Below are 25,359 nucleotides of genomic sequence, written 5' to 3' on the forward strand. Positions count from 1 at the left end.
CCCTGGGGAGCACGGGAGCTCTCAGCCATTGCTCCCACTGAGGGATGGGAGATCCCTGGCAGCAGGGAGGGGACACTCAGGCACTGCCAGCGTGGCCATGGGCTGTGTCCTGCCCTCTGTCACTTGTGACGTGCAGGAGCCCAGCAGGGAGGATTTATTATGGTCCAACGTGTGTGCCAGTGAAACCAGACCCATCTCCAAGGCTTGAATAACCTCTGTTGCTATTGTGCAGGATCTCCTCCTCGCCAGCTTCACACACCCTTAGGGAATGGAGTTGGGAGCTGCTTTTCTCTTTTCTCACGTTTTTGGTTTGGATTTTTTCCCCCAGACAGCGAGATGGGAAGCACAGAGAAATGTGAATGCCAAAGCTGGGGCCAGGAAGCACATCTGCATCAGTGCCACCCAGCATCCAGATCTGATCACAGCATCACTGAATCATTAAGGTTGGAAAAGGCCTCCAAGATCATCCAGCCTGTGACAGATCACTGAGTGCCACATCCAGGTGTTCCTTGGACACCTCTGGGCATGGGGACTCCAAACCTCCCTGGGCACACCCTTGCAATGCCTGACAACCATTTCCATGAAGAAATTCTTCCTGAGTGCTTCCTGAATTCTTCCTGGTGGTCCATGACAGCTCCCTGACAGTCTCCCTTACCCAAAGGCAGCCACGTGAGCAGAACCATGTGGGAGGATGGATTGTAGGAGAATAGAGATGGTGCTGAAGGCAATCTCAGCCCTGAGGAGTTGCAGCTGTGCTAATTAGCACAGAGTAGGAACAGCCCTGCCCTTAATAGGGCACACCTGTGTCCAGTAAGGATGGGTGCTATAAAAGAGTGGGTTAGAGGAGGTTTGGTGATTGTTGGCTGTGCTGTGAGGAGGAAGGGTTGGGTGGCTGTGCTAGGGACAGGAAGGAGCCAGCTGGCCGTGCAGAAGAAAGAGAAAAGGAGTCAGTGCTGTGAGGAGCTGCCCATGGGGACTCACAGAGAGAAGGTATGAAAGTCTTCCAGTAACAAACTGGTGGTGACAATCAGGTTCCATCCACTGTTGGCTGGTGCCAAGCACTGGTGCCAGCAACTGATGGCCCTTATGGGGATGAGTCCCAACAGAACCGTGTCCCACACCAAGGGAAGGGTCCCCAAACTGCTGGGGATATATGACAAAGAATCTAATAGTTTCTCCCACTGTTTATTTTTCACCCTATAGCAGGTGTGGTTTCACACCGTGCAAGGTGCCCGCTCACAGCTCTGGCTTTGCAGCAAAGGGTATTTGAAAGGCAAAGAATGGTTGGGAAAAGATGTGCTTTGTATTAAAAGGATGAAATTCATTCAGCTGAGCTCAGTCTGGACTCCTTGAGCAGGAGGACAAGAGTTCCTTCACTATCTGCACCCACACAAGTTCAGCCTTTGTGATTTTTTTTTTCTTTTCAGTATCAGTTAACTTTCTTTTCTGAACAAAATATAAAGTGGGTTTTTTTTTTATTTTAAAGTGTTGAAATGGGATGATTCACCAGTATCTTTCATTCTTTCCTACAGATATGTTTGCTATCATATTTCTTGTAAAAATTGACTTATTTATGGAAGCATTTCCTGCAAAGAATTTCAGTTTCATTAGGGCAGTTTTCTGATGAGGAAGCAGATAATCAGGGCATACCTGACCTTACTTAGTGTGTCTCATCATCCCTTGTTAGTACTGAGGAGCTTTTCTGACACAGTGGCAGGAGTGGAGGGCTGGGTTCCTGTGTTTGCCATGATTCTGGCCAGGCCTCAAGGAGTATTTAGGGAGACAGGACCCTAGCCTGGACCAGGAAGGAAGCAAGAGAGGATTTTAGCACCTTTCCCCTGCCTCTCCTCTGTCTGCACTGTCAGCAGCATCACTGCTATGATTTTGCACTATGGTTTGCAAGAGGCTTTTTGATCCCTGGGGGAATAACTGTCATGGCCTTCAAGCCTGTGGTTTGAAAGGGTGGAGAAGTGCAAAAAGGAAACAAAGCAAAGACAAGACTTCATCTGGTTCTGATGCAGAGTCAAACCAAGCCATTAATGCATTGCAGTTTATATCAGCAGTCCACGTGGAACGCAATCCACCAGCACTGGCACCTGGTGAGTGTATGACCAGTGCGCTTTCTCCACAGAAAATCCTGGGATATTCTGGGGCAAGCATGCTCTGCCTGTTAAAATTGCCCTTAAGTATCCATAGTGCTGCCTCCCCCTAATGCTTCCTCAGGAAAGGAAAGACTTCTTCTGCTAGAAGACTGGCAGAAAGGGAGAGGAGAAAACCTGAGGAACCAAATGAATGCAGATGACAGAGAATGGCTGTGAGGGAGGCAGAGCCTCCAATGGCTGAATTCACTGTTGGCACTGAAGCCAGCTCTGCACTGGCTCAGGGGAGAGGACTGTTCTGTGTCGTTCTGCATTGAGTGTTGGTGGGATTTTAAGGTTTTCACCCTGGTTTGACACCAATTCTGCCATTTCCAGACTGGCTGATTTGTGGCAGGAATCCCAGAGGCTGTGCTGAGCTGCCTCTCCTCAGTCATCTTGTCTTGCTCCTGAGGGCAGCTTAACTAACTCACCTGAAAGATTATTTATTTGGCAGTAAAAGCCACAAATAAAACAGAGCTGCCTAATGAAGACAACTTGGTGACTCTGGCCCATTTTTAATTTTAATGTTGCATGTAATCTCCATTCTGGTCTCTGGAGTTGTCAGTGGTTTTACAGCTCCTGATTATATGAGTGCAGCAGGCAGAGACAGCTCCGTGGAAGAGTTGGGAAAGCAGCATTAACAACAGCCCCAGGGGAATGCAGCCACGGGAGCTGAGGAATTGTCTGCACCATCATTGCAGTGACAGAAAGCACAGGCTGAGCAAGCACTCTGTGGTGGTGTCCTTTTCACAACCTACCTGCCTGCTTATTTATAGCTATCCAAATAGCTCTGGGCCTGAAACACAAGGGATGAGGAGACTCCTGCATTGCCATCCATGGAGAGAGTGGCACTTCACTGTGTGTTAAAGGAAGGCAACTCTTACAGAAATAAAGTGTGTACCAGGGATTTGCCCATGAGTACAGAAAGGAGAGTCAGGCCTGCAGCCAACTTTGGAATCCTGGACTATCCACCACTGCTCAGCACCTTATCACCAAGGCTGCCTACACAGGTGAAGGATCCCATTGGTAACAAGCAAGCCAGCCTCCTCTCCTCTCCAGAGCACCATCCTGCCAATAAAACCCTCCAGGGTCATTCACCTCTGCAGCTGTGCCTGGCCTGCATCAGGGATGAAGCAGTCAGCAGAGCAGCACGTGGAGCTCCATGACTCTCCTGGATGCTCTGGTGGTTGGCAGGAGCACTCTCAGCCCTGCAAGGTTTGCATCCCTCATAACCACAGCAGGAGGTTCTCCAGCTTTTATGGATAGGAGAATTGGGACCTGGAGGAACTATACAACTCACGTACAGGCAGCCTGTGGCAGATCTCAGAGTTTTATTCCAGCCCCTCCTAGGACTCAGAAGTTTAATTATGCCTGCATCCTTTCTCTTTACAATCGTGTGAATCTGGAGCAGCTCCCCTGGAATTATTCTGTCCTTACCTGCCCAGAGCCTGCCCTAAGGTGGTGGGCTGCACTCAGAGCCAGGGCTCACAGGCAGGCAGCACTTGGGAAGGTGGCCAGAGAAGATGCTTCAGACCCTCTACTTCCCCAGCCCGGGCCTGCAGGCTCTCCCCTGATGCTGGCCCCCTTTTTCTCCTGTGGAGATGGTGCTGCAGTGCAAAGAGTGCTTGGATAAAGCCCAGAGGCACTGAGGCCCAGTGAGAAAGGAGGGTCTCATCCCCTGGCTCCCCTCCAGGGAGCAGCATGTCAGCCACACAAGATGCTTGTTGAATGAAGTGCAGAAACTGCCACCAGCTGTGGAGCTGGTGAAAACCGGCCCAGCCATTGACAAATCTTTCTCTGGAGACAGCTGACTCAGAGCTGCTCTGCCTCCCGGGTGTCTCCTGTCATGCAGGCCCCGTCACTGCTGTGTCTCAGAATTAGCCAGGAGGATTTTCTGCCTTTTGAGTTTGACCTTCTAAGGATGTTCAGCATCTTTCAGCATCTGGCCCGTCAGGGATGTGACATGCTTCACAGCTGTGCAGGGCAGCAGGCACAGGCTTCCCAGAGCAACAGAGACCTCATTCTTCCTCCTTGCTTCCCATCTCTTTCCAGGGACTGAAGCATATGGGCTGCATGGCTCCTGCAGGGCCCAGCAGGGATATTGGAGCAGAACCCAACAGTGTACCCAGGTGACCAGGAATCTTTTCCTACTTTTAGCTTCTCCAGTATGCTGTTGGGAAGCACCTTCCTGCTGCTGCCACCCATGGATCTGCAGCCAAAACACTGTCAGGGTTCTCCATGGATAATAAGCATTCCACTACAGAGCCAGGGAAAGCTCTCACTACCCACATGCAGGGATGTGCCTCTCTCAGGTGCTGGATCACTGCTTCTCAGTGCTGCTTAGTTCAGTCCCTATCTGTCTCTGGCCACAATGGACATTCCTGTGCACATTGGAGGCTCCCCAACCTGGGCTGTAGTTTGGCTTTGTCCCAATTCCCAATGCCAGCCTGCTGGTTGGGCTTCCCAAGAGGCAAGAAAGAGGCTTGTCTGTCCTCACAGGTAATTAAACCTGGATTAGAACATGATCTGACTGGAATCTAGCCTGAGAAAAATTGTAAAGGGCTTCCCAGAGGTGAAACTCTACAACCAGAGTCCAGGCAGTGCTTTGCCCTTCCTCTGTCTTCTGAAAGAAAAGGGGGTAGTGAAGAACCCACCGAAGGTGCTTTGGGAACCTGGACAACACAACGCTGCCCACCACATGCAGTTCTCTGTTCTGCCTGCAGGAACTGAGGCACAGAGCCCTGACTCTTGCAAAACCAAGTTTAATCCCGAGTTCCCCCTAAAATTTCAGGTGCTTGGCTTTGCAGGGCTCTCAGGAGTGAGGTTGCAATCTGGATTCCCTCAGCACCCCCACCCATGATCAGCTTCCTCCCGGCTGCTGCATAATGGGCCTGTAAACACAGAACCAATATGCAAATCTGACATTTAATTTGGACATGAGAGTTTAATGAGGCTGTGGAGATTCTGCCACTTGCAGCCTCCACATCCTGCAACCTGCAGTCACATTCCTTCAATTGAATGTGTCCCCACTACACCTCTGGATGCACAGGCATGTTCCTGTGTTCTCCAACAATTCCACCCTTTCCTCCCAACTCCACATTTTTCCCAGTCCAGTCTGCTTTGGTGATGCTTTGGTTTGGTGGCTCTGTAGCCTGAGCCAGGGGGCTGGGGCCAGACATTTCATCAGCTGCTGTGCTGTTTTGTTCTTGAAGAGGCAGAAGATGTACCAGGAATCAGCTCTGGGATGAAGAGGGAAGGGCACGGATTGTGCCTTGCAAGGCCTCTCATCCCATCCCATGAGACCTGGGAAATGCTTCCCTGCCAAAACAAGTGCCTTAATCAGGGAGAATGAACCATATCCACTGGCCTCAGTGATGAATGAGAGAACAAATAATCAAATAACAAAGCCCAAGCAAAACCCAGGAACTCCTACATGCAGCAAGGAGATACTCCCTTTGTGCCACCTGCCTGAGAGCAAAGCCTTCCATCAGCTCCCAGTTCTGAGACTCCACAGTCTTTTTATTTGAAGAGGATTATGGAGCTGCCATTCAGTAAATGAAGTGCCACTCCAAACAGCTGCACTGTGGCCTGCCCTCCTTCAGGCACGGTGCCTTGCTGGGGCTGCAGAGCTGTAGGCAAAGGCTGCTCCTGGCCTTGGAGCTCTGCAGAACTAAGGAATGCTGGAAAGTGCATACACAGGAGCCAGGAGAGAGGTGAAGAAGCAGGGAGAGTGTCATTTCCTCATTTCTGCTGCTGCCCTGAAAGGTACAGCCCAGGTTTTCCTCTTCAGCAGCCTTCTTTTCTCCCAGGTTCCAGCCACAGCACCACACTGCTCCTCTGGCAACTGAAATGGATATCCTGCTTTCCTGGGAGGGGACAGCAGGGTCAGAGTCGCTCCCCTCTCCCTGCTGCTTGGTAACACAAGTTGCTCCCAGAGCCCATTATTCCCACAGCGAGCACAACACCCTCTGAGCAGGGCTGATTGCCCAGAGCCACAGGAGACAAAGGCAGTGAGCTCCAAGCCCCAGCTCCAAGGGTGCCACGCTTAATTCCCAGGGAATAGGATCCGAGGAGAATCCATGCAACTGGTGAGGAGACAGGGAGACCCAGCCTGGGGCTGGAAGGGGGAAATATGAACTGGGCCAGGGCAGGAGAACATCGGGAAGAAGCAGGAACGTGGGACATGAGCTCTGTTCAGCACAAGCAGGCTCTGGGATGAAATATTAATGCCAGCATCCTGAACAGGCAGCAAGCAGCGGTGTCTGAGCTACTTGGCCATGAATAAAAGATGGTCCTGAAAATGGGGAAGAGCAGCAAATTAATTAATTGAAGCAAAAGTCTCTCTGCTCCCATTAACGAACAAGCCTGGAATCCTCCCTCATGCAGCTCAGCTTGGGGAACATGCAGGGGCACAGAGAGGAGGAGGACAGCAGAGGGAGGGTCTTCTCCTGGTGACCTGTGGTCTCCCACTGCCCAGCAGTGCCTGTAAGCTCGAGTTCAGATCCTGATTCAGCTTCTCATCATGTCTGACCTGTCAGCTCTGGGAGTTCAGCCTCTGCCAGCTCAGACTGCTCACCTGTGCCCTGGCTCCCTCGGGTTTTAGGTAAGGGGTGAAGTAGGAGCTGAAGGGGAGCTGCAGATTCCTAACACCCATTCCAAGACCTGTGCCAGGTAGCCCAGCTCTGGGCCAAATGTGGGGCCCAGCCAGCTGCTTCCAGGTGGGCCAGCAGGAGGGCTGGAGCTGTCCCACTGGTGGAGGGCCTGGAGCTGCTCCTGCCTGCAAGAGCAGTCTGGTTTTTCTTCATTCAGAGCTGGGAATTTTCTGGGTGTTGCTCAGTGCTGCCATGCTCAAGCCTAATCCCTTATGCTGCACCAGTTAACTGGGAACAGAGTAGTGGGGGCTGCTGCAGATGGAGACACCCTCAGCACCAAGAAATGACTGATCTCCTCTTCTGAAGCCTTGCCCATAAATTATAGATTTTAAGCAGTGTTTGTTTAAAATATTCAGCTTGCCACTTAAAAAAGAATACTCATACACACCAGGAATGGGGAAAAAGGATGGGGGCTGCATTCCCACTTGGAGGAGGGGGAGGGAAGCAGCCAGGAAGGAGAGAGGTGTTTCCTCAACTAATGAGCTGGCATCCCTGGCTGTGGATGTGCAGTCCAACACGTGAGTCACCTGCACTGCAGCCTTGCCTGCCTCCAGCACACAGCTCAGGCCCAGCCTCTGCTTTTGTCCCCTGCATCCCCATGTGCACAGCATCCCACAGGCCACAGGACAATGTTGTGCTTGCAAGCTCAGAGCAAAGGTATCTCAGGTATTCTGAGAGAAGGAAGGAGGTGAGGAGGAGGGAAACATCCCCCTCTACACAATCCCTACAAACAAACCCATTGCTTTGAATAAAAATTCAGCTTTTCAGCTGCCTTGGCCACGGGGCAGATCCACAAAAGGTGAGTTGCAGGGAGCAGCAGCCGAGATACTTCTCCTCAATGAAAAATGCTCCCCTCCATCTGCACTTCCCAGCCCGGCCAGGCACCAGAGCCAGCATTGCCGCCTGATGGTGAGGAACAGGCAGGGCCCTGCTGCAGAATGAAGGGATTTGTTTCTCCTCTAGGCTGCAGCACCTCCCAGGCTGAGACCGGCTCTCACTGCCTTCTGGGATGGATTTCCCATGGAAGAGACAGCAGAGACAGCCTCGCAGGAGCTGCCTGCAGCTTTTCCTGCCCAGGGAAGCTCACATGAACACTCAGGTACATCTTGGGAAGGGTACAGGGAGCAGCAGCCCAGTTGTTCAGGAAGGCACAGATCTAACCCTGGCTATCTGGGATTATCACGGTCACACCCAGCCCAGAGCTGAGCCTCAGGTAGCTCTGGGATCTCCCTGTGATCTGAGGAGGATGGATGGATGGATGGATGGATGGATGGATGGATGGATGGATGGATGGATGGATGGATGGATGGATGGATGGATGCCAGGACCACCAGCCCAGGGCAGTTTCTCCTCCCTTCCTGCCACCTGGGTGATGCTCCAGGCCCAGCCCTCCTCCTGGTAGCTGAAGCACACACCAGGCTGCATCTCACTCCCTCCTTAGCTGCACCCCCTGTGCCCTCAGGAGGCAGAGAACCTTTCCTGCTCTCCATCCCAGGAGACACTGACCATTCTGGCAAGTTCTGTACTGTATTTTTAATAAATTAGCCCCAAACTTCATTTGCATGGATAAAAATAGCATCAGCTTCTCTGCCAAGCCGTTTTTCTCTTGGTTAACACATTCATCCAAGCTGCTCTATTTGTCTTTCCTCCACAGACTCATATTCTTCTGGATTCATTTTGTCAAACAAATTGCACAAGCTGGACTGCCCATTTACCCAGTGCTGTTTGATTACAGGAGTTATTTATGAAACAGCAAGACATATGGCATTAAGCTTCTTAATAATAATAATAATGAGAGAAGGGAAGGAGAAAAGCTCTAGAAGAGAGGAGGGAGAAAATGTTTTTTATTACAGACAAAAGCTCCTGCCATGGGTGATAAATTCCAAACACTTTTTCCAGTTGCTCTTGTGCTGCTGGCATGATGAATGGCACAGGCACTCAGGAGCATGGCCATGGGATCCAGGGTAAGGAGGAAAATGCTGAGGCACACAGAGGTGGTGGGGCTGGCTCTGGTGTGCAGGGACCACTGGCCACCAGGCACTTCACTTCCCAGGAGGTCACAGAAGTGCAGACTCCACCCAGCCCTGCTTTTGAACCCGATTCCCTCTCTTGTCTCTGATGCAGTCACTGATTCCTGAGGAGTTTGGGACCACTCCATTCAGCACATGCTGGCTCCCTGAAGGCATCCTTCTCTGACCTGGCCGTCCTGGCTCTGATGGTGACTCACTGCAATTCAATCAAAAGTTCTGTCAAAGAAAGATGCTCAATTAAGGGCCTGGGAGACCTTGAAAGCAGAGTCATTTCTGCAAGAGGAAGGTAATTAACTTTTTTAATCAGTGGGCACTGATCTGAAGGTCTGGTGAAAAGAGAGAGAGAAGCAAACTCATTCCCACAGACTCAGAGCAGAGCCCTGTGATGTCACTGGGGGCCCCAGGAAGGGCTGGGAGCTGGACTTGGTGCACACCCACCTGCAGAGCTGCTCCATCACCTCATCCTTCTCCCTGAGGCTGTTTCCCAGGGGCAGAGGCACCTTCACATCCGGCCTTCCCTTCTCTCCTTATCCCAACAGAGGAAAACACACCAAACTTCCAATCAGGGCAGCATCAGTGTCTGGAGATAACTCCTCAGCAGCCCAGACTCCCTCACTGTCTTACAGGGAAGGCAATGGGACAAAGGAGCTCAAGCACCAAGTCTAAAGGCTTTCCCCTGGCACTTGCAATGTTCTGTAGCACCAGCCTCAGCTCCTGGTCCCCTGTTCATCAGCTGGCACAGATCAGGGTGCCAGGCAGGCAGAGTTAATCAGGCCTCATTTGCCGTTACAATGAACTCCTGTGTTTCATGGCCTGCATCCTAAACCTGCTTTCCAATTCCCCAAGGCAGAGGGATTTACACTTTCAATTTTATGTCTAGTTAGTTAATGGTCCATTACTGTCAAAAGGATCAGTAGCTAGAAGTTAAATCCTACAGGATTTATGATAAGGAAGAACCAAAGGCTGCAGAAGAGCACATGCCAGAGTGGGCACAGGGAGCACTGAGGGGTTTGCAGGTCCTGTGTTGTGACACTGGTGACAGAACACTGCTGGTGACAGCTCTAGAACAGGGCTCAGCCCAGCACTTTTCCCTTACACACTGTACCACGTTTCTGTCTCAAAAACTCAGGGCAAAACAGCAGCTTTGGCAGGGCTGGAATGGGTTTGCCTTGTTTCCTGTCCCCTCCACATCGAGACACTAAAAGGGCTCCACTCCCTTAGCAAGATAAAGGTCTCTGCAGTACACAGGAGCCTGCCAGTTCCCAAAAATATCTGTCCTGTCTGTTCTGCTGCTATCCCTGAGATCCACAGCGCTGCTCCTGTCAGAGCAGAGGTGTTAAAGCAGCTACCCTGAAAGGCCTGTCAGCACTACAGAGCTGGCTGTGCAGGGGTTTATAAACCTGCCCATAAAAACTCACTCCAGGCTGGAGGGTAAACAAGGTCCCCAGGCCTTTGAAGCAGAGAATCACTCTTTTTATTTTGTAAACAAGGAAACTTTTTTTTTTTTTGCTGGCTGAGGTTTACTGAGTGGTAAGTGGTGCCAAAGAGAGAGCGTTTGGCTAGATGGGGGACTGGAAAACATTTAAGTGATCAATGGACAGTTCTTTGTTGTGTTTAGCAAGGGGCTGGAAATTGTTTTGTAGGTCGAGATAGTTTGAGCTGCAGCCAGGCAGGAAGCACAACATTGAGGTCTACAGCCATCCAGACAGGGTCAAATGTCCACACCTGCACAAGATGGACATATCAGGCTTGGAAAAACAATCCAGGAGAGCTCCCAGGTCTAAGCCACTCACTCCTTCACCACCACACACAGATGTGCCAGCCAACAATATTGCTGATTCTGAAAAGCCTGGGACAGAGAAGGGACAGAGAAGGGAGACTTGTATGTTATTTAATGACTCTACCAGTCTGGCTTTCTAGTGATTCTATTCTCTTTCCCTGCCAGCATTCTCCTCTAGAGTTTCCCTTACCCCTTTGATACAACCATAAAGCTTGGAGCAGCCCATGGCACACTCCATGCACACTAATGCCAGAATTCAGAAGTTGTTTTCATCATTTCATCTACTAAGCTGCTGGGAGATCAGCAGATTTTAACTTTATTATTATTATTATTATTCCCATCTACTTTCCATACAGCTGGGAGTGCTCCTCCCCACTGAAATCTCCACTAAAACCCCTCTTCAGTAAGTCAGGCCTAAGAGTACGTGCACAAAACAGAGCAGTGCAGCTCATGAGGCTCACTTTGACCCCTCCTATCTACCCCACCAGGGAACACCGGGCTAAGCTCTGAAAAGCAAAAAACCATTGAGACATAAAAAAATAAACCAAAACCCGCCCTACCAACGGCCTGCATTCTGTCAAGAAAGCACAGGGCTCTCCTCTTTCCACTTCGTGGATTGAGTAATTTGTGTTCAAGGAATCAGCATCGTCCCTGTGCCCGCGAGCAGCAGCCCAGCGAAGGGCAATGCTGCACTCTCGTGGTTCCCAGCAGGATAAACACCCTGCCTTTGCCTTCCCCCTCTATTCCCTGGATGGAGACACCCCCACGAGGGCAATGTCCCTTCCAACTCAAACCGTTCTGGCATTCTCATTCCCTCGTGTCTCTCCCAAGCAAAAGCAATCCATGTATTGTTAAGAGGAAGAGGCTGGCTCCATCAAATCATTGCTTTGCGTGAGGGGGACACCCGGGCCGTCTTTGTTGGCCCTTCGCACATGATTAATTCATATTTACAACGCTTTGCTTCATCTGAAAGGAGCTTCTTGTGATTTATGTCCAATGTATTTTCAGAAATGCAGCCCTGGCCTGCCAGCAGAGAGAGGAGTTGCATGAAAAGAAGCTGTGGGTTGGTTCCTAGTGTTTGTTTACTCTTCCTGTAGTAAGCAGCAGGTTATGTTGTTTGTGGTGCTTAGTAAATCCCTGCTTTCTTGAGTGTGTGTTTTGCAAGAAGAGCCTTCCCCCGTGTGTGTGTGTGTAGCATGATTATAATGGCAATGTTTTCCTCTGGTTTTCATCTAATTCATTCCCTGCCTTTCTTATTATTATTATTTCTTTTTATCCCTGCCTCTAATTTACACCAACAGAATTTTCTGGTTTTCCTTTAGTTACAAAAAACTTGCTTTAAGGGTTTTTTTAAAAATTTACCAATGTGTAACCTCAGAAATAAGTAAGTATTATCAGTACGTCCTTCAAGTTAAAAAAAACCCATTGCATTAGGAGTATCTTACCCAACATTTTTAAACTGAAATCTGAATCTCTTCAAAACAGATTCATGATATTAAAAAAAAAAAAAAAAAAAAACAAAACAACAAACAATGGCATAAAAAATTCTATTCCGTGGAAAGAATAAAATGAAAAATCATGTCATAACTGACTCACACAAACACCTTCCACTCTTCCAGCAGTAAAGAACTACATAAATATAGTTTATGTTCATGTGTAAATAAGCATAGTAAATAAGTCAATCCTTGGACAAAAAGCTGAGAAACATACTTGTTCCAAAGGGTTTTATCAAAGCTTAGTACAAAAATCCAAGCAAACAAAAAAACCCCACAAACTAATATTAACAATTACTAACAAAATTAACAATTTCGTTTTCAATAAAACTTTATTTAATAATGTTTTAACTTTTGAAAAAAATATTTAATTATTTCTATTTGTTATCTATTTGTAAGTAATTAACTCTCTCTTTTAAGTTTGTAATACTTTCATAAATTAAATCACTGCATTTTAACAAATCCATACAACACATACTTTTAAAATTTTAACATTCATAACTCTAAAATAACAATAAGAAACTTATAGTTACTTTGTTTTATAATGTTACATGTCTAACACTGGTTACATCTAACAATAACTTGTTGGTTAGATTGATGTTTAGTTAGATCGATAGTTAGTTAGATCAATGTTTAGTTAGTTAGTTAGATTGATGTTTAGTTAGTTAGATAGATGTTTAGTTAGTTAGATCAATGATCAGTTAGTTAGATAGTTAGTGAGATGGATGTTTAGTTAGTTAGATCGATGTTTAGTTAGATCAATGATCAGTTAGATAGTTAGTTAGATCGATGTTTAGTTAGTTAGATCAATAGTTAGTTAAATCGATGCTTAGTTAGTTAGTTAGACCAATGTTTAGTCAGTTAGTTAGATCGATAGATTGATGTTTAGTTAGTTAGTTAGATCAATAGTTAAATTGATGTTTAGTTAGATCGATGTTTAATTAGTTAGTTAGATCGATGGTTAGTTAGTTAGATGTTTGGTTAGTTAGATCGATAGTTAGTTAGATCGATGGTTAGTTAGTTAGATCGATGCTTAGTTAGTTAGATGTTTAGTTAGTTAGATTGATAGTTAGATCGATGGTTAGTTAGTTAGTTAGATGTTTAGTGAGTTAGATCGATAGTTAGTTAGATCGATAGTTAGTTAGATCGATGGTTAGTTAGTTAGATCGATGTTTAATTAGTTGGTTAGTTCGACCGGCGGGGCGGGGCTGCGCCGCTTTTCCCGCGCCGCCAGGGGGCGCCTCCCGCTGCTCCCCTCAGCGCCCTCAGCACCGCGGCCCGTGAGGGGCCTGCAGGCCGAAGCCGCTCCGAGCGGCTGGAGCAAAGCCCATCTTTACAAAGGCTCTGGTGGTCTCGTCTCTCAATCTGTTTTTTGGTTTTTACAGCAGTTTTACTGCGGAGAAAACCTCTTTATCTCAGCCTTCACAAAATCCTTCTTTTTTTCTTTTTCTCTCCCCAGCAGCAGCAGCTGTGACTTTCTTTTTTTCTCTTCCTCCACCTTCTTTTCCCTCAATAAAATGCTTTTTCAGCCTCTGGTTTACAATTTTTCATACACCTCCTTCTCTCATGCTTTTGCACTTGTCCTGTATTTCTTTAACGTTTTCCCCTGCAGCCACAGATTTTCAGATTTTGATGTCGTGGGGTGTTTATCCCCCCTTGTTTGTTACCATGCTTTGGTGTCCAGGTAGGCGCCATTACCCTGCTATAGCTGACATCTTATGGGCAGATTTCTGTGAATTATCTGAAGAGAATATGAGAGTGAGTTGTAATCAAGTGCTGACTGGCAGGATCTCAAACCCCTTAGGCATAAATGTTACAGCAGATGCTGTGTGGCTTCTGCTTTGGAACATGCTCGAGCTCCCTCAGCCACAGGGAGACATTTCTTCCATAAAATACAGACAGGAGGTGTTTGCTCTTTGCAATGAAGATCTCAACATTTAAGGGAGATTTATTAAGCATGTGTTGCCTTTTCTTGTTTATTCCTGGTGTTCCCAGCTGTGAATTCCTCAGCAATAGGAGAGCAAACTCAGCAAAACCTGGTTTTACTCATGTTTGTTGTGCTTCTTGGCCAAACGTAAAGAAGTCTCCACATGGCAGAGCCTCCACTTGCTGAGTTTTAGGTTCTGTAGATAATAATAACTAATAAAAAGGTACGTAATTGATAAAAACAAAAGATAATAAATAATTAATGATAATGGATAATAAGTAATAGCTCAGAGAGATGAGCACTCACCAGCACAGTTCTTTGTGTGCCTGGGTAAATTCCCACTGCTACAATCCTGATTTTTTTTTTCCCCTTTCATTTCTAACTTTTTTCTAACATTAGGATTCTCCTTTCTATAGCTCAGTGCCTCTTCATGACAGTGCTGTCTATATCCACAATCTCTCCTACACTAATATTTCAAAGCAGAGTGGTTGGCCTGGACTCAAAAAAAAAAAAAAAAAAGGAAGGAATTTCGTCAGGGTGTTTTTTTCTGTGGCAAAACTGCTCCCCAGGGATGTGAAGTGAGCCACTTGCTGTCCCTGAAGGCAAGGGATGGGGGACTGGGGCTCCCAGCTCTGCTGTGAGAGCCCAGACACTTGTGGGTTCTCCAGCCTGAGCAGGAGTCGACAACAAAGGGGTGTGGAGCTGCCTGGGAAGCACTTGAAAATCCCCCCCTGCTCCAAACAATTTGTCATTATGGACTGGGAGGACTCCCTGAGTGACCAGGTGCAGCAGAAGAGGTTGATGAGGCTGGAGGGCTGCTGGTGTTTGGGCTGTGATGCCGAGAAGGGAAACAGCAAAGCTGGCCTGGAGGAGAGAAGGGAAACAGCAAAGCTGGCCTGGAGGAGCCAGAGCCCGGCGTGTGGGCAGGCAGAGCTGCCTCCTCCTCTTCCAGGCACTCGGCTGGGGCAGGAGGGTCCTGAGAGCAGGGGAAGCCCTTTCTCCCTCAGCCCTGCACATGTGCCATTGTCCCTGCGAACAATGGGGAGAGGCGGGAGCGCTGGAGCTGGTGACACAAACCCCGGGGCAGGAGCAGCTGGTGGCTGCTCAAGGGAAGCTCTGTGTGTGCAGCCACAGCCGCTGCCCTGCCAGCACTGCCCGGGTCCCAGCCAGGGCTCCCGGCAGCCTCAGGGTAGGACTGAGCCCTGTGCAGTGCTAGAAAGGGGCAGAACTGCCTTTGTTTATGGAATTATGGAATATCCTCAGTTGGGAGGATCACTGAGTTCCCACAGCACAGCTCCATCAACCCCACCCTGTACATCCCTGAGAGCAGTGTCCAAATGCTCCTGGAGCTCTGGCAGCCTTGTGGCCCTGACCATTCCCTGGGGAGCCTGGGCAGTGCCCCAGAACCATCCTTTCCTATATCCAACCTAAATCTCCACTAGCACAGCTTCAGCCATTTCTGCACCTCCTGTCCCTGGTCATCAAAGAGCAGAGAGATTGGTGCTGCCCCTCAGGAGGAAGTTGTAGACTATATTTAACTCTGGACTGGATTTCACCTGCCTCTCTCCGGTGTTTGGGGCTTCCCAGCCTGGGAGACCCTGCAGGCAGCTGCTTCCTGTGGTTCCTCTGTGGTGCTATCCCTAGGAACCTGTGTGGTGAGAGTTAACCACCTTGGCCTAATGGTTCCCTCATAAATAAGGAATGTTAATAAATACTTTCTATTCCTTAAGGCCCAGCAGATAGGAGGAGAATATTCAAGGAAGCTATTTCCACTTTCTGTAACTTGCATTAGTCATCTCTCCTGAGACAGAGGGGAAGGCATGGCTGGGGGTGGGCAGCAGAAATGCTTCTGTGCTCTACACCTCTCTTTCTGTCCAGCACCTCCTGGAGACCCCCAGCTTCTCCTTTCCAACATAAGTTTCTCTAAAACAAAGGGGCATAAGGTTTATCTGGGAATCTGTTCCCTCTTGGGGCTCCCAATCCTGCACGTCCTGTGTCAGTCCCACAGGTACTCCCCATTTCAAAGGAAGTGAGGGTGGTGGTGTCACAGGTGTTCAGCAGGTGGCAGAGGGGAGTTTCACCATCTGAAGTGACACCTTTTCCCAATCCTAGCCCTGTCCGTGTTCACTCCCCTCCAAAGAGCCCATGGGATGTGGCACCTTGCAGAGAGCTTGGAATACAGGCCCTGTGGCCACTGACCCTGCAGGTAAGAAACAGGTCTGCAAACTGAGCCAGGAGTTACCTGCCAGACCTGCCCAGCTCAGCTGGCAGAAATGCCTCTCCTGCCCGCAGGGATGAGTCCCTGGCAGCTCAGCAGAGATCAGGTTTGCAGAAAGCAGCTCTCCCAAAAAAAAACCCAGCCCCTGCTGAGAACTAACAGGATGTGATGGGAGGCGGTGAGGAGGAGGCTGGAGCAGGCAGCCAAGCACCCTTCCCACTCAGTCTGGAGAGCAGATGGAGCAAACTAAGAGCTCTCTACCTCAGTCAACCTCCTCTTCCAGGCTGAGCTGGCTCCTCGCGTGCTGGCTGGCTCCCACAAGGATTCCTAAGACTTGCAAAGAGATTTCAGTGGCCTTTGGCTGGAGGCAGGCAGAGGTAGTCACCCCCTCCTCTAGGTGGATATCAGGCTGCAGGGACCATGGCTCTGCTCTGCTGGGTCTTGCCTGGTGGATCTCAGTGGGCTGGGAAGGCAGCAGTGCAGGTGATGCAGGATTTACTGGCGAGGATCTTACACTGCAGGGAATGCTCAGTGCTGGCAGCCTCCCAGAGAAGCCCCTTGAAAACATTCCCACCTTGGGGCACTGGTTGTAAGCACAGAGCCGGGAGCTACAAGGCAGCTCCAGGATACAACGTGCAGCAAACAGGGAGGGAAGGGGAGGGATGTTCCTCTGGCAAGTGTGTCAGTGCAGGGCTGGAGCTGACTGCTCACAGGCACTCCCTGGCCCTGATCACTGTTAGAGATCTTCACTCTCTGGGGCTTCTCTTTATGCAGGACACAGGCACGAAGCAGGCACAGGCTACCAGGGCTGGGGCTCTGTGCCAGCCATCTCCTTTGCCAGGCTGATGTGACCCCAGGCAGTGCTGCAGCAGGAGTCCTGCCTGCCCCTGTTTTGCCTGGCTCTGGGCTGCCTGCAGGAAGCAGGGGAGCACAGTCTCCTCCACCCCTGCTCTGTGCAGCACTGCCACAAAGCCCAGGGGCTTCATATCTGGGCCGTGCTACATTTAGCATCTGTGGGGCCTCGCTGGGCTCCCGAGGGCCATTCTGTCCCTCCAATCAAGGGCACAGCTCTTCTGCAGCCTCCCTTCCTTGTCCCTCAAAGATGGGGTGGGAAGGGCCTGGGTTTAGCTACATGCAGTGAGGAGAAAACCCTTTGCAGCCCTCCTGTCTCTGGGGCAGGGGCTGAGCCATGAGATGCAGGTGAGCATCAGTCCCTCCTTGGGCTGTGATCTCTGCAGCTCCACCACCAATTCCCAGATGCCCTCCCTTACCTCCTCCATGCTGCAACTCCCCAGCTCCAACAGCCTTGGAGAGGGTGTCAGGGGTCTCTCCACAGCACGGCTGCCCCCAGGTCCTGTTGTCCATGTCCTTACATCACCTCTCCCCTGCAACTGGCAGTGTGGGAGCAAATGGTTGCTGTGTGGGCATTGTTTTGAGCAGGACCTGGGGTATGCTGCTGTGCTGTGATTCATGAGCAGGAGGAAAAGGGAGAGACTCTCCAATTCCTGTGTTTGGGATAGGCTGAGGGCAGGACAGAGATGTTCCTCTTGGGAAGGATGTGCATCCACCTTTCTCCTAGAAGGGTGTCTCCTGCAGCAGGATGTCCTTGGGCAAGGCCAGGTTTTAATTGCTGCAGCATCACCAGACACCCGAGTCATGGTGCCCCTCAGAGCCTCTGCTCCCAGCCTGCCTCCTGCAGCTACTGAGCTATTGGGAGCAGTGAATTCCCTCCCAGGGACCCCCACATGCCCTGGCTTTCTCTCCAGAGAGGATCCAGGGGCAGTTTGGCTGCTCTGAGCTCCCAGGGGAGCTGTCTGTGCCCTGCTTCTGCCTGCTGGTCTGTCTGTCCTGCCGCATCCACTCTCTCCTGCTGGTGTCTGCACTGCTGTGCTGCACTGAGCCTGTTTGGCTGCCTCCTCGTCCCTCTTGCTGTCTGTCTCCCTGACTGACATCTGCCACTGCAAACACTGCCTGCCCCCCTCTCTATTAGGTTTTCTCCTCCCCACCCCTTTCCTCTGGCTGCTATCCAGAGGCCTCTGCATTAGGTGTGATTTAGGTGCTTTTCTCTGGTTTAGGGACAGCAGCCAGGCTGCAATCTGCAGCAAAAGGGAAAACCTCTGCAAGGAGCCTCCTGCAAATAGCTAGGCAGGGCAGTGGTTGCCAGCACTGCCCAGATACTGCACACTCACGCCTGCCTCTACAGCCAGAGGCTGAAAGGGAGCCCAAATCTCTCGCAGTGGGACTTGGGCCCCTGCATGCCTCTAGAAGCCAGTCCTTGGAGCTTGAATTCCCTGGCTCACTGTGCAGTAGCTGCGGTGGAGGGTGGGGATGTGGAGGAGACACAGCTTGTGGAGATGTGAGGATAAATGTGAAAAGGACCCATGTGTGTGTGTGTGTGTGTGGTTGCATGTGCTGCCCCACATCACAGCTGTGTTTGGATGTAGACCTTGTGCTTGCAATTCTTCCCCCCTGACAACACTGCAGCATGCCTCGTGTCTGTCTCTTTGCCTCGCATCCATCTGCTCCCAGTCTCAGTATCTTTCCCTGTTGTTTTGCCTCTCCTCCCATCCATAGCCAGCCCTGCCAGCCTGAGCCAGCAGTGTGGTGTGTCATGCTGCCCCAGTGCCTTCAATGCCCCACTGCCACAAGGGTCAGCCCTCTGCTCTCCTCATGGCAGCACATTGGGACCCTGCTGAACACTCCCAGGCACCACAGGCCCCCTGGCCAGCTTGGGGGGCTGTCCCTGTTTGGGCCAGCACACCTGCAGCCCATGTAGTGAGCGAGCAGCCAGAGCCAAGCTTCTGTAGAATTAGCAAAAGCCCCTGCACAGCCAGCTTGCAAAACCTCAGCACTCGAGTGTCACCTGAGATCAGGTTCTGCTGGAGGAGAAAATGACTTTTATATCAACTTTCCCAGTGTCAGCCCTTTTAGCAGGGCCCAGCCAGGGCTGTGGGAGGAGGTGAGAGCAGGGCAGACCATCCTGTGTCTCTGTGCCTTCCTGGGATACCTCTGGACCCAAACTCACAGGGAAAACAGCTCCCTGCTGCTGCCTTCCTCTGCTGTCATGACCTTGCCAAAGAGCAGGGAAGAGGCCTTGTCCCACGCTGCTTTCTGGGTCCAAAGCCATTTTGCCTGGGCAGAAGCAGCTCTGCTTATCCCCTTCCCAAACATGCTGATGGGAGCCTGTGGGGAGCAAAACCTTGCTGTGTCCTCATTGTCACCAGACCTGGGCCGAAAACTGGAGGTCTGTGTCCAGTGCCATCACAGACAGAGGCTGTAGATGTGACACTTGGGGCCATGGCTTAGCAGTGGATTTGGCAATGTTGGGTCAGCAGTTGGACTCGATGGTGTTAAAGATCCTTCCCAAATTAAAGGATTGTGTGATTCTTTGATTCAGCATTGTGAATCATTGATTCACAAGGATTCCCCACATGGAGGAGACCAGTGGTGACCTGGTGCAGAGCGGCCTCTTGGAGCACCTGAGCTGCACTCATTTGGTGGCAGAGGATGGTACCTGCCCCCTCCTCAGCAAAGCCCACACCAAGCTCCTTTTCCCCTTCCCAACCACCCTCCTTTCTCAGCAAAACACCTCCCACGCTGCCGGGGAAGTTGCGGGTTGGCAGCTCTTCCGCAAAATGATGTTCCCATGGCGATGGGGATGTGTCGCCCTTCCTGAGGAACACAAGGGGGGCGAACCGCACCTTCCGCATCAGTGCGCGCCCCTCGTCCGGGGCGGGGGCGTCCGAGTCCCGCAGAGGCAGGGCCCCCCCCGCACCGCCCCCCGCCGCAGGGCCGGGGGCCGAGCCTCAGTGACGCCTCCTGGTCCCCATTCGCTGGGTCCGCCCGCCCAGCCCTGCCCAGATTGCGGGAGCGCCGCGCCCACAGCCCGCCGGGCAGCCCCGGACAGCGCCGGCAGCCCCGCAGGCAGCGGGCAGCACCGGACAGCGCCCGCAGGTAGGCACCGAGCGCCGCGCACGCTGCCGGGCCGGGAGCAGCCGCCGGGCTCGGGGCACGGCGCGGGGCTGCGGGCGGGGGAGGGTCCGCAGCCGCCGGGCGCGGAGGTGGCACCGGGGGCATCTCGCCCCTCGCCCGGGGGATGCTCGGCCGGACGGAGCGCGCCGGAGGAGGGGACGGGCTCAGCTTCTCGCCACCCCCGGTGCCGGTGCCCCCCAGCCTCGGCTCGGGACTGCGGCATTCCCGGTGGGCGCGCCCGCGCACGCCCGCACCGCAGCCGCGCTCCCGCTCCGCGCTGCTGCAGGGGGGGAGCTCGCCCACCCCGAGCCCTCCTGCCCCTCTCGGGGGTCTCCCGATCGCTTTTCCCTGCGCACCGCGTCCCCGTGCACCCCCTTTGCTGGCAGCCACCCCCCGGCACAGCCAGGCTCCTGCCAGCCCCCCAGCCTGGCTCTGCACGCCCCCGTCCCCATCCCCGCAGCTCGTTTGTCACCCTGAGCCTGTGACGCCGGTGGGCAAAGGGGGTAGGTACCGCCATGGTGTGACCCCGAGGGGGTTGGGACTTTGCCCTCTGAGAGCTGGAGCCCCTCGAATGCCGCTGTCCCCCTGAGCCCTGTCCCTACGCAAACCCCTGGGACCCTGCAGGAGTTACCTGGATTGCTCTGCTCCTAGCACTGCTGGCAGGAGAAGAGGGGTCCAAGGGCTATCAACCCAGAGCCTAGAAAATCTGAGTGTTTGGGCACGTAGATGGGAGGAAAACTTGCTCTCTGGGAGCTTCTTTGCATGGATTTTCGGGAGGAAAGACAGGCTATGACCTAGATAGTGTCCCAGGACATTCAAAAGGGAGCAGGTTGGTGCTGGGAAATGACAAAGCAAGGGACAGAGGGACAGCTTCTAGGAATGCAGAGGTTCAAGCATTTACCCCACTGGCAACCTCTCGGTTGTCAAGATCAGAGAGAAGAGAATTTTTCTTCCTGGCCAAGCATAAGGGTTCTGGATAAAGAGATTTTTTAGAGCTTCAGGGTGAGCAAATGGGTTTGGTATTTCCTCTTAGAACGTTATATGAAAAACACAAAAATTGCGAAATAGAAAAATGCAGCTGGCTGTGGTACAGGCGATTCCTAGCCCTTCCCTGGCTGCTTTGCCAGGCTCAGAGGGAGCAAACTGAGGGTCTGTTGTCCCCTCTGCCAGCCTGGGGTCACGAAGGGCTGGTTAACCAGCTCCCCCTCTTGGACCTGGCCCTCCATGGCCAGCCTGGAGGGCTGACTGCAGGATGCTCGGTGCGTCCTTCAGCCCGGCTGCCTCGCTGCTCCCCCGCGCTGTCCCTCCATTCCGCATGTCTGCGGCTGGATTCCCCACGCGGCCGCTTGGCCAGGCTGCAAACCTTTAATTGATTCCTTGTGGCTGCATTGGGCCAACTGGAATCAGCAGCCCTGCTGTTTGGATGGCTCATCACGGGCCCCTTACCCACACACACAGCCTGGAGAAAGACAGGCACTGGGCAGGGACCCAGACAGTGGATGGTGCCACCCAAACCCCTTCCACCCCGTGGCCAAGCAGGCTCAGTTCAGCTCCTGGAGGCTTCATGCCATCCTTCAGTGGTCTTGGCTCGCTGTCCAGCTGCTGTGTCCCTCTTCCTCACTGCTCTTGGCCCCTTTCCCTCACTGCATCGCAATGACTCATCCTTGCTGAGCTCACCCGCTGGAGCTGCTGGAGGACTGGCAGGGCAGGCGGCCACTGGCCCCCAAAGAGGGTCCCTCAGCTGGCAGCCCCCTCACCGTGAGCCACAGACCCCTGGTCAAGGTGTGCAGGCACGGGGGTACAGCCTGGTTTCACCTGTCCAAACCTTGGCTGGCCATGGGGCAGGAGGGGGAGGAGGCTGGACATGCAGGCCTTGCTGCAGGTCTGGCCATGCTCATTTAATGTGTTCTGGGGGGATCTGGACAGGGAAAACAATGTGTGGATGGGGCATTGCCTGGGGATGTGCAGAGGTGATGCTGGGCAGACACACAGTGCCTGATTCCCCAGCTGGGTGCAGCACCAGCTCTGTGCAGTGAATCAGGCACTGGTGCGGAGGAGCAGACGCTCGAGCATCGTCTGTGCAAGAAGGGCAGCCTGCACCATCGAGTGCCCACGCCCATGGGGCAGTGGCCTGGCTAACTGCCTCTCTCTCCCCCTGCCCAGGTTCCCCTCCCAGAGACAGCCCCCACCGGGCACCTCAGCAGCAAGATGAACCCCACCGTGGGCATCGCCGTCATCCTGACAGGTACATCCCTCCCTGCTCCCTGCTCGGCCCAGAGCAGCCTGGAGGCTGCATGGGCCTCCCCAGAGCTCGCTGTTCCCTGCCCAACCCCCTCCTGCCTCTCCCAGTCCTCCAGGCCGCCCACTGCCAGATGATCAAGGACCTGAGTGCCTGCCTGCTGGGCCAGAACCTGCGCGTGGACTGTCGCTATGAGAACAAAACCGACAACCCCCTGACCTACGAGTTCAGCATCACCAAGGACAACAGGAAGCACGTCATCCACAGCACCATCAGTGTCTCCGAGAACATCTACCGGAGCCGAGCCAACGTCACCATGCACAAGAACCTGGTGTGCCTCCACCTGCAGAGCTTCACCACCAGCGATGAGGGCATCTACATGTGCGAGCTGAAGGCCACCAACGACTACACTGGCAATCAGATAAAGAACATCACTGTTATCAAAGGTGAGACAGGCAGTGGCACCTGGCCTCAGCCCTTCCCACCTGCTCATTGGCTTGGCAGGGCCAGCAGAGAGCACCACAACTCCCTGAGCTCCATAAATATGTCCTGACCCTTACCTGCTCTTCAGGTGGGACTCACTCTACCCCATCTCACAGCGCTTTTCCTGCCTCTCTTGGGTCCCACCTCGGGCACATTGCCTAGGTATCCTCCCATAGAGAAGACAGTGGGGATCCTTCACACCTGCAGCGCACAGGAGCAGTCCTCCAGATGCAGACCTTTGTCTCACCTGGTGCCCATCCACTTGTCACCTCAGTCAGGCACAGGCAGGGTTATGCTTCTCAGAGTCCCAAAAATATTTGCTGCTACACGTTGGGAGGGAAACAGGCCAGGATGGGGCGTGCTGCATTTCTGTGACAGAGCAAAGGCAAGAAGTTGTGTTCCAGTACCATTGGAACTCCCAGCCTGAGCCCCATTCCCGAGGGATTTCATTGCCTCTCTTCTCTCCCTCCCCATTCCTTCTCCTCACAGACAAACTGGAGAAATGCGCCGGCTTCAGCCTCTTGATCCAGAACACCTCGTGGCTCCTGCTGCTGCTCCTTTCCCTGCCTCTCCTGCAAGCCGTGGACTTCGTGTCCCTGTGAAAGGCGAAGCACACACACTCACAGCGCTCGCACACACACGCACGCACACACCGAGCACCCCAGCCACCCCGCCTTCCTCGCAGCCCCTGGAAAGAGAAGCTGAAGCGTCTGGAAGCCGTGAAACCTCTCTGTGTTATCTCTATTTAGCCGTATATTAACGCTAACCACCGTCCCGTGCCGAGGCTCACCATCCCACGCACTCGCGCCCCGCTCCGAAGCATGGTGGCTCTGCTAGGCAGCGTTGCTTCTCCCATCGCGCCTCCCCGCTCCGTAGGCTGGCTGGTTTGCTTGTGCTGGGAGCACTGGAGGCCTCAGCCTCGCTTGTCCCATCCCTTTAACTCTTGGGGTTTGCCTGTTCTCAACCGGGGAAAGACAGCTGGATTGGCAGGTAAGAGAGAGGGGTGACGTGAGAGCATGCAGAGGGTGCCCGTGGTGGGTGCTGTGCCCGTGGTGGGTGCTGTGCCCGTGGCCCCTGCAGGTGACAGGGCTCCTGGTGTCCCCACCCACCCTGCCTGCCACCCAGGTGACTGATTCCTCACCCTGCTCCTCTCAGCCTGAGCTGCCACGGCTGAGAGAGGGCACAAAATTACTCCTGTCTCAGTGAGCAGGAGAGCCATGGGATGCTGCTGAGCCTGGCAGGCTGGGAGGAGAGAGGGGAGCAGGTCTAGGAGACCCCATGAACCCCCCCTTCCTCCTGAGGGCTCCTCTGGGGCCCTGGGAATGGGCTCAGTGCAAAAGTGCTTCGGCAACAAGTTTTTCCTAATCTGTTTCTTACAGCTGAGCTGGAAGTGAGGCCTCCTCCAGACACCATCTGGTACCTTTGGGCTGCCCGAGCCAGACACCACTCGCTCTCCCCGGGGACCAGCCCTTAGCTGTGACGAGAGAATTGCTGCCAGCACCAGTGGAGGCAAGCAGAGCCTCTCTGAGCTAGCCACAGCCCCACTGCCCTCCCCAGGGCCCTCAGAGCTGCACCCAGGATGGCTGGTGGGGAGGGGGTTCCCCTCTGGGAGGGTCTCCATAGGGACTTCCCTGCACTGGCACCTTGTCTTCCCTAAGGGAACGTGTGGGGACCCCAGTCCTTCCTCATGGAGAGGCAGAGCAGTCTTCCTCCAATCCCACCGTGCTCCTGGGAGGAGCCTGTGTGCCCCCTCCCTTCTCTCTCCTCCCTTTCAGCATTTCCCTGTCTCCCCTTAAGAGCAGCAAAGGACCGAAGGGCAGCCCACAACCTCGGTAAGGCCAGGATGGTGCCAGGGGTTGGCGAGAGCGGGGACAGGGATGGCCAGCACAGCTCAGATCTGCCAGCCCAGGGCTGCCCAGATGCCCACGGGACCCCGAGGAGCCTCACCCAGGGGAGGGCACAGGGAAAGGAAGAGGCAGGCAGGAGCATCCAGGTGCATGGGGTGAACCCCAGCTGTGCCACCCGTGCAGCCCGGGCTGTGCCACCACGGCTGAGAGCAATACACAGCAGCTGCTCCCCACTCCTTGCTCCTCTCCAGAGCTGCTTCCGACCCCCGTGCCCGTCCCCTGCCCATCCCTGCCTGCTTGCTTGCTGTCTAGTGCTGCTGAGGCCGTGCCCAGCTGAGGCCTGGCTGTGCCCAGCTCCCTGGGCGTGCTGGTGAGCGCCGGGGCAGGCGCAGAGCCCAGCGGCAGAGCGCGGACGCGGCTCGAGTCTCATTTTTTTGTGAACATTTGTAGTTGTTTCCACAGCTTGTCATCAAAGAAATTCTGTTAAGGGAAAAGGAAAAAAAACGGGAAAAAAGAACCCTATGAAAAGCAACAACAACAACAACAAAAAAAACAACACCTTACCATCCAGGAGTGTTCC

The 25,359-nt window shown here is 52.8% G+C and overlaps 1 protein-coding gene across 1 annotated transcript; it reads left to right on the forward strand.

Annotated features, from left to right (window-relative positions):
- The first annotated feature begins 19,925 nt into the window (after window positions 1–19,925).
- THY1 (Thy-1 cell surface antigen) lies at window positions 19,926–25,012 on the forward strand. The gene is made up of 5 exons (XM_071449460.1): window positions 19,926–20,192; window positions 22,374–22,455; window positions 22,560–22,895; window positions 23,422–23,922; window positions 24,312–25,012. The coding sequence occupies exons 2-4, from the start codon at window positions 22,419–22,421 to the stop codon at window positions 23,532–23,534; spliced, it is 486 nt and encodes a 161-aa protein (XP_071305561.1). The 5' UTR covers window positions 19,926–20,192; window positions 22,374–22,418; the 3' UTR covers window positions 23,535–23,922; window positions 24,312–25,012.
- The last annotated feature ends 347 nt before the right edge of the window (window positions 25,013–25,359 follow it).

The sequence above is a fragment of the Agelaius tricolor genome, unplaced genomic scaffold (assembly GCF_023055355.1).
Source record: "Agelaius tricolor isolate 1412-34295 unplaced genomic scaffold, bAgeTri1.0.p SCAF_29, whole genome shotgun sequence".
NCBI lineage: Eukaryota > Metazoa > Chordata > Aves > Passeriformes > Icteridae > Agelaius > Agelaius tricolor.

Bases quoted from the DNA above. Each gene is read 5' to 3' on its own strand.
- THY1 (XM_071449460.1), top strand. From the start codon at position 22,419: ATGAACCCCACCGTGGGCATCGCCGTCATCCTGACAG. The intron at 22,456-22,559 runs GTACATCCCTCC...TGCCTCTCCCAG, and splicing joins CATCGCCGTCATCCTGACAG to TCCTCCAGGCCGCCCACTGC. The intron at 22,896-23,421 runs GTGAGACAGGCA...TTCTCCTCACAG, and splicing joins GAACATCACTGTTATCAAAG to ACAAACTGGAGAAATGCGCC.